At 46.3% G+C, this 8,458-nt stretch overlaps 1 protein-coding gene across 1 annotated transcript; it reads left to right on the top strand.

Moving 5' to 3' along the window:
* The first annotated feature begins 2,011 nt into the window (after window positions 1-2,011).
* On the top strand, window positions 2,012-2,629 carry LOC132607817 (uncharacterized). Its single transcript, XM_060321895.1, has one exon. The coding sequence runs from the start codon at window positions 2,012-2,014 to the stop codon at window positions 2,627-2,629; it is 618 nt and encodes a 205-aa protein (XP_060177878.1).
* The last annotated feature ends 5,829 nt before the right edge of the window (window positions 2,630-8,458 follow it).

Here is an 8,458-nt window from a genome sequence, read left to right as displayed (position 1 = left end):
CTCGTGGAGCCTACCGCTTTGGACATGGTGCCGTCTAAACCCAACTACAACAAAGAATTTGAGGTCGAGAAGCCCTCTCCGAATGCGGATAGAGGCTTTGATGTAAGGCGATATCCGTCGTCTATTACTAAGGATAATCTTGATCAGGTCCGGGTTGACTACGGATGGGATAATCGTCCGGTGCAAGTGTTCGCCCCCGGGATCGATGAATCTATCACTGATCATAGAGAAGGCTTCTTGTATGTTTACACATTTCCCTTTACGCTCAAACTCAACCCCCCAATTGACCCAGTTATTTTGGATATATGCCGGACATACAACGTGACCTTTGCCCAAATTGGTCTGATAATCTGGAGGACTGTGGCTTGCCTCCGGCTGTTGGTCAACAATGTCAATAGGGAGTTCACGATGACACTTTTCATCCGGTTATATTCTCCGAGACTATTCCGAGGGGGTGTGATAAAGCTCGCTAAATGAGGTCAGAACCCGATCTTTTCGAAGATGGATGAAGACAGAGATCGAGGTTGGTTAGAACGCTATGTCCAGATGAGAATCGCGGACATTATTCCAACTGATTATATGCCCTTTCCGGAGAGGTGGAACGATAATCGTAAGTTTCTCAGTTCTCCCTTCAATAACTATTCTTCCATGGCTTTTCAACACTTGCTTCCTTGCACTCACACGATTTCTCCCCTTCTGTCTTTCTATCAGCAGTGGCATGGATACCTCCGACCATCCGGAACATGAATGAATTGGTTGGAGCCATCATCGGTCAGCACACTCGTGAAAAACTGACATGGGAGGACCTATCGCGTAGCCGATGGGTCGCCCAAAACCATGGTAATACTCTCCTTGATTTGGTATATACCGTATCTTCTCCTTTTTCCTTTTTATAAACCCTTCGGTATTCAGGTTTACCTAGGAGCTCAGTGGAGCCGAGACCGGAACCAACAGCCGAGCCTGCAGCACTGGTTCCTGAATTTGATTCAGCAGGAATATCTCGGCTTATTGCCGCTACCAATAAGAGGCGGAGAAATCCCTCGGACAAAGGGTAGAAACCAAAGAAAAAGGCAAGGAGCGTGGTTCGGACTCTGAGGGATGAATTAGAGCTCGATTTTCTTATTCGAAGAGTCGGTGTGGCCCCCTTTGTCGCCTCTGTTCCAGAGGAGGAGACCACCATTTCTCTCTTTCCTACAACCGAGGAAGGCCCTTCCGCTCCGGCACTGCACACAGGTGGGGAAGATATTCTTTACCCAACTCTTCTAAGGTCAATTGAATCACTTCAGGTGACGCTTCATCTGAAGAGACCCCCCTGCAAAGGACCAGAAGATCCGGGCTAGCTTCGATTGTTGAACCTGAACCAAGAGTAGAGTCGGTCCCTGATATCGAGGCCCCGATTGATACCAGCCCATTGCTCGGTGGTGATGCAGCTGCTACATCCGAGGCACCCGCTTATACTGAGACCACGGGGGTTGCTACAACTTCCCCTGCGCCGAGGTCGGATAACCTAGATGACATGTTCTCGGGCACACCACCTGCAACCGAAAAAGCTGCTGGTTTCGGACATCTCTCTATCCTTCGAGTCACGAGGGCAGCTAGCCGGGCCACCAAAACTGGTTCAAGGGATAGCCTAGTGCGAATCTTCCCGGCCCCCGAGAGTGGAACCGAGGAGGACAAGGTCGGCCACGGTTACCGTCCCCAAGAACTGCAGCTTCTTGTCCCGTTTTGTGCGGATAGCAAGCTATCTAAGGACCCTCATTTCGGACTCAGATAAGAGAAAGATGGCCAGAGTCCCTTGGCAGAGCCTCATTAATGAGGGCGTGCATGCGGGTAATCGGGTAAGCTTATCATCCGATCATTCCATAATTCAATGTAAACCTTACCTCCAGTTTTATCCAAGTTTAACTTCTTGTTTCTTTTACAGAGTGTGGTGTTCGTCAATGAGGCCTTTATCCGTGCTCAGCAAGAGGTGGACGACCTTAAGGGCTAGCTGGATGCCCAGGGTCGGGAAATGGAGAAGTTCCAGCACCTTTTGCAAGAACAAGAGGATCAATTGAACCGGGCAGCTGCCCTCTCCAACCTTCAACCCAAGCTTGAAGCGGAGAAGGTCGAAAATCTTAGTTTGAAAGCTGAGTTGGCCGGAATGGTTGAAAAGAACCGGCTCCTGGAAGCGGATAAGGTCGGCCTTAGCCAAGACAATGCCCGTTTTGCTTCGAGGCTCGGTGAACTCGAGGCCACTATTTCCCAACTCCGAAGTGAGCTCGATTCGGTCAAGACTGATGCCGTGAAGTTGGCCGAGAGGCATAGGCTGCTTGAATCCGAGAATGCTGAGTATAAGGAGAAGTTGAGGATATTTGAACAGAAAGCCGAGGATAGGGCCTGGATATGCGACGAGCTCAAAATTAAATTCGAGGAGACAGCCGAGGCTAATGACATTCTAAAGGCTGAGCTTGAGTCGGCTACTCAAGTTCAAAGAATTCTCGATGAAGAGAGGTCGAAATTAGTGGCTAAATTGGCCAAAGCTGAGGCCGACTTGGAGGAGTCTCTTAAGAATGTGGAGGCTGTCGAGGCTCATACAACGATTGCGGTTGCATATGAACGGTGGAAGTCCCGGAGGGTTACCCTTTAATAAGCTCAACAAGGATTTGGGGACCTCCCGGCTCTGATACTTGAAGCCAGAACAATCAAGGAGGAAGCTAAGAAAGCCTTTGACATTGAGTCTGAGGATTCTGAGAGAACAGTATCCGAGCACTCTGGTTTCAGCTGCACTGGGTAGACCAGGGCCTGCACTAGCCTTTATTTTGCTTTTGCCTTTTTGGCCTGTTTTTGTTTTTTAACTTTGTAGAAGTTTTGGATGTAAAAACCCTTCGTATATGGGATGTGCATTTTTCCTTCTAATTCTCTTTATTCTTTTATCAGAATGCTTGTTATGACTTCCGCTCTAATCGCTAATCCCGTTAAAGAACAATCAAAGGCTTGGAGTCATTTTTTTCCGGACTGTGCCTAAAAGTTGGCTTTTCTCTTAGTCCGGTACATTTTGTCCGGGTATTTGATCGAGTGGTTTGCCCGTGGGACTTATTTATGCTCTGTGAATACAGACGTCTCCGAATCACATTAGGCATTTTAGGGCCGATGTTTTTCGACCGCTTACTTGTCATAGATTAGGTTCGGACACCTGAATCCCTGCCTTATCAAATTTTGATATAGCAGTCCCCATTCGAGGGTGTTAAAAGATTTTGGCTTGGTTCAATGCGACCTTGATGCCTTTGTCGAGTTTTGACTATAGTCCCCGGTGTAGGGTATGTATATAAAACGATGCTGAATTTCAGCGGTAATCACCGGTGTAGGGTGTTTAACAAGAAGACACATCCGAAATGAATTTTTAATAATCTTTATATTGCAAGTATTTGCACGTACATGATATGAAAACTTCGTTCGTTTCCTTCTGTTTTTGCCGTAGCAAATACTAAGTGGACACGATTCGTTCTGATCGTTTGGTCTTTACATCGAAACCTAATACAGAAGGTCCGATTTTGGACGAAGGTGAGAAATACAAAATTTCGAGGACTTCTCCGGGGTGGTACCTAACAGCATTAACTTGCTTTGTTGAGCTGCTTCGTTTTCAATTTACCGGGGTAAGCCTCCTCGATATGGGTATAGTAGTCCCCTAGTGTTTATTCGAGTTGCATGATCGGGTAAGCACTACCAAGTCCCCACTCGAAGGATATACCCCCGAGTTTCCGGATACTTATCCTCGTTTTTATCAAGTAACACATTGTACTTGTTGCCTCATTAAAAACCTTGTCGGAAAACCCATTTCGGGACAAAACCGTACTAAGAAAAAGAGTGCAACACGTGTTTTCAGTCTTAACTTTATCTGGTGCTCGACTTTCCTGCAAAAAAAAAGGAAGATTAACAAAAATAATCACGAGGGTAGGCATCCATACCTTAGCAGTAGTATCTCTTCAAATCAGCCACATTCCAGTTATTGCGCAACCGTTGTCCGTCCATGGATTCCAGCTGGTACGACCCTTTACCCGTTATTCCTATTATCTTGTACGGCCCTTTCCAGTTCGGACCCAACTTTCTGTCATTGGGATTCTTGGTGTTCAAAGTAACTTTCCGAAGCACCAAGTCCCCAACTTGGAAATGTCGAAAATTGGCCCTCCGGTTGTAGTACCTTTCCATTCTCTGTTTCTGGGCTGCAATTCGGACCAACGCATTCTCACGAAGTTCGTCCGCGAGGTCGAGTTTTATGGCCATAGCCTCCTCGTTTGACCCACCGGTGGCGTATGTGAATCGGAGGCTCGGTTCACCAACTTCTACTGGGATAAGGGCTTCGGTCCCATAGACCAAAGAGAAAGGCATTTCTCCCATGCTTGATTTTGATGTGGTTCTGTAAGCCCACAATACCTCCGGTAGAATTTCCCTCCAGTGATGTTTCGAGTCTCTTCCTTAGATTTTGAATTATTATTTTGTTCGTGAATTCCGCCTGCCCGTTTGCACTTTGGTGATACGGAGTTGATACGATTTTCTTGATCTTCAACCCTTCGGGAAAGTTATTGACCTTGTTGCCGACGAACTGAGGACCGTTATCACAAGTTATTTTGGCCGGGATGTCGAAACGACAAATAATGTGGTCCCATATGAAGTCAATAACCTCATTTTCTCTAATCTTTTCAAAAGCCTGCGCTTCAGCCCATTTAGAGAAATAGTCAGTCATAAATAAAATAAAACGGGCTTTACCTGGTGCCCATGGCAAAGGACCAATAATGTTCATCCCCCACTTCATGAAAGGCCATAGAGATATCACCGGGTGTAGCAACTCCCCGGGTTGATGGATCATCAGGGCATGCCTTTGACACCCATCACATTTCCGGACAAAATTCTTCGAGTCCTCTTCCATCCGGTTCTAGTAATAACCGGCTCTGATAATTTTTTGAACTAAGGTGTCTGCATCGGAGTGATTACCGCAGGTACCCACGTGGACCTCTCTCAACACATAATCGGCTTCTCCGGGACCCAAACACTTAGCCAGGGGTCCGAAGAAAGACTGGCGATACAATTAACCGTCTATTAAATAGAACCGTGCTGCTTTTGTCCTCAGTGACCGCGATTCTTTTGGGTCACTCGGGAGCTTTCCATCTTGAAAGTAGTCAATGTATTTGTTGCGCCAATCCCAAGTTAGACCCATCGTGTTTATTTCAGCATGCCCGTTTTCTACCGCAGAATTCATCAACTGCACTATGGTTCCGGGGTTGATTTCCTCCCCCTCGACCGAAGAACCCAAATTGGCCAATACGTCGGCTTCGTTGTTCTACTCCCTGGGCACATGCTGCACTGTCCACTCTTTCATCCTTAACCTCGAAGACGTCATTCACTTTGTTAACGACCAAGAGAGAGTTGCACTTTGCTTCGATTATTTCAGCCCCCATACTCCGAGCTAATTCCAAACCTGCAATCATAGCCTCATACTCGGCTTCATTGTTAGTCAATTTAATAGTTCTAATCGACTGTATAATGGCATCCCCGGCGGGGGTTCTGAGGACGATGCCTAGCCCTGAACCTTTTAGGTTGGAGGCTCCGTCCGTGTGTAAAGACCAAATACCTGAAGCCTTTCCCGAGGTGAGCAGAAGTTCTTTGCGGGGGTAAAATCTGCCATAAAATCGGACAAGATTTGAGACTTAATGGCCGTCTGGGGTTTATATTCGATATCATATCCGCTAATCTCTACGGCCCATTTGGTCAGTCTACCCGACAATTCCGGCTTATGCATGATATTCTTTAGAGGATAAGTAGTCACTACGCATATCGAATGACATTGAAAGTAAGGTTTAAGCTTCCTTAAAGCACTTACCAATGCCAAAGCCAACTTTTCAAGGTGGGGATAACGGGTCTCCGTATCCCCTAAAGTACTACTCACATAATATATAGGAAATTGCGTACCTGATTCTTCTCGAACCAAAACACCACTTACCGCTGTCTCAGATACGACAAGGTAGAGAAATAACTGCTCATCTGCCTTTGGTGTGTGTAGCAGAGGCGGGCTGGACAAGTATCTTTTTAATTCCTGCAAGGCTCTTTGGCATTCCGGTGTTCAAACGAAGTCATTCTTCTTCCTTAATGAGGAGAAGAAACGGTGACTTTTATCCAAGGACCTCGAAATGAAAGGACTCAGCGCTGCTATCCTTCCGGTGAGCCTCTGCACTCCTTTGACATTATTCACCACCTCAATATACTCGATGGCTTTGATCTTGTCCGGGTTGATTTCAATCCCCCGATTGGATACCATGAAACCTAAGAACTTGCCAGATTGGACACTGAAGGCACATTTCTCCTGGTTAAGCTTCATGTTGTATTTACGGAGTACGTCAAAGGTTTCCTGCAAATGTTTTAAATGGTCGTCTGTTTCCAGGGACTTGACTACCATTTCATCAATATAAACTTCCATTGTTTGCCCTATCTGTTCTTCGAACATCCCATTAACTAGGCGTTGGTAAGTTGCACCGGCATTTTTTAACCCGAAGGGCATGATATTGTAACAGTAAGTCCCATACCGGGTAATAAAGGATGTTTCTCTTGATCCTCCGGGTGCATTCGGATTTGGTTATACCCGGAGTAAGCATCGAGAAAACTTAACATCTCATGCTCGGTCGTCGCATCGATCATTCTATCGATATGTGGCATCGAAAATGAATCCTTCGGGCATGCTTTGTTTAAATCCTTATAATCAACACACATTCTAAATTTATTACCTTTCTTCGGCACCACCACTACATTAGCTAGCAAATTCGGGTATTTTACCTCCCGGATAGAGCTTATTTTCAAAAGCTTTGTTACCTCATCTTTTACGAAGGCGTGTTTCGGCTCTGCTATGGGCCTCCTTTTCTGCTTCACCGGGGGAAATCTCCCGTCAAGGCTGAGCTTGTGAGTTGTCACTTCTGGTGGCACACCTGTCATATCTATATGTGACCACGCGAAACAATCAGCATTAGCTTGAAGAAATTTAATTAACTTGTTCCTGAGCTCCGAGGTTAACCCCGTGCCCAGGTATACCTTTCTATCCGATAGATATTCGAACAAGATGACTTGCTCCAGCTCCTCTACGATAGATTTGGTTGCATCCGAGTCATCCGGTAAGACGAACGATCTGGGTATGCCGAAATCATCATCTTCATTCCCCGGATCCGACCCCTTCTGCTCCGTTGTCGAACCCGTACCCTTTAATTGCTATTGAGCGTCCTTGCCTCCGACTGATTCATCATCCTTCAGATCCGGTTTATTGGGAAAGATTGGCGTTTCCTCAACCGTGAACATCTCCCTAGCAGCGGGCTGTTCACCTCGGATAGTTTTTATCCCCTCCGGGGTTGGGAATTTCAGCAGCTGATGTAGTGTAGATGACACAGCCCTCATGCTATGAATCCATGGTCTTCCAAGCAAAGCATTATACTTCATGTCCCTTTCGATGACATAGAACACCGTCTGCTAAATGGTGCCGTCAATGTTGACCGGCAAAGAAATCTCTCCCTTCGACTTGCCATATTGAACCCACTGAGTACTCGGGCAACCGGTACAATCTGATCGAGTAGCCTTAGCTGTTCGACCACTTTCTACCGGATGATGTTGGTCGAGCTACCTGGGTCAATCAAAATACGTTTAACTTATGATTTAAAAATAAGAATAGAAATTACCAATGCATCGTTGTGCGGTTGAATGATTCCTTATGCATCCTCATTGCTGAAGGAGATAGAACCCTCAAGTACGTAATCTTGGCTGCGCTTCTCACGCACAATGGAAACCTTTGTTCATTTCATCACCTGTCCTCGATGAGTGTTTGTGCCTCCGATTATCATATTGATTATATGTTGAGGTTTCACCTGTTCGTCCCGTTTGTGAGATTCTCTTTCCTTGTAGTGGCTTTTAGCTCGTTCACTCAGGAATTCTTGAAGGTGGTCATTCTTCAGTAACCGAGCTGCCTCCTCTCTTAGTTGGCGACAGTCCTCAGTTCTATGCCCATGGGTTCCATGATATTCACACATCACGCTTGGATCCCGTTGACCCGGGTCCGATCTTAGTGGACTCGGCCATCTCGCTTCTGCGATACGGCCAATAGTCGAGACAAGGTCAAAAATGTTAACATTGAAATTGTACTCCGATATCCTTGGCAAGTCTTTGTTGCTAGCCGAGCTTCCGGCATTACTCCTAGATGAGAGGCCTCGACTTTTTGTCTGGCGTTCAGCCCGTTTATCGCCCCTACTTGAAAAGTGACTGGCACTAACCCTTGATTTTTCCGACCTGAAGCTTGGCTTTTCCGAATGAGAGTATGGCCGATACCTTTCTCTCGATGGTATTGACTCCGGCTCGTAATTTTTCCTCGATCTCTCACAGCTTTTACGCATGTTTATGGGCCCCGGGGGAAGTTCGAGTTGGTCCTCCTCTACCCGAATCTTTGATTCGT

This window comes from Lycium barbarum, chromosome 8 (genome assembly GCF_019175385.1).
Source record: "Lycium barbarum isolate Lr01 chromosome 8, ASM1917538v2, whole genome shotgun sequence".
Taxonomy (NCBI): domain Eukaryota; kingdom Viridiplantae; phylum Streptophyta; class Magnoliopsida; order Solanales; family Solanaceae; genus Lycium; species Lycium barbarum.
The sequence above is the reverse complement of the archived record's forward strand: the minus strand, read 5'-3'. Positions and strand labels throughout refer to the sequence as shown.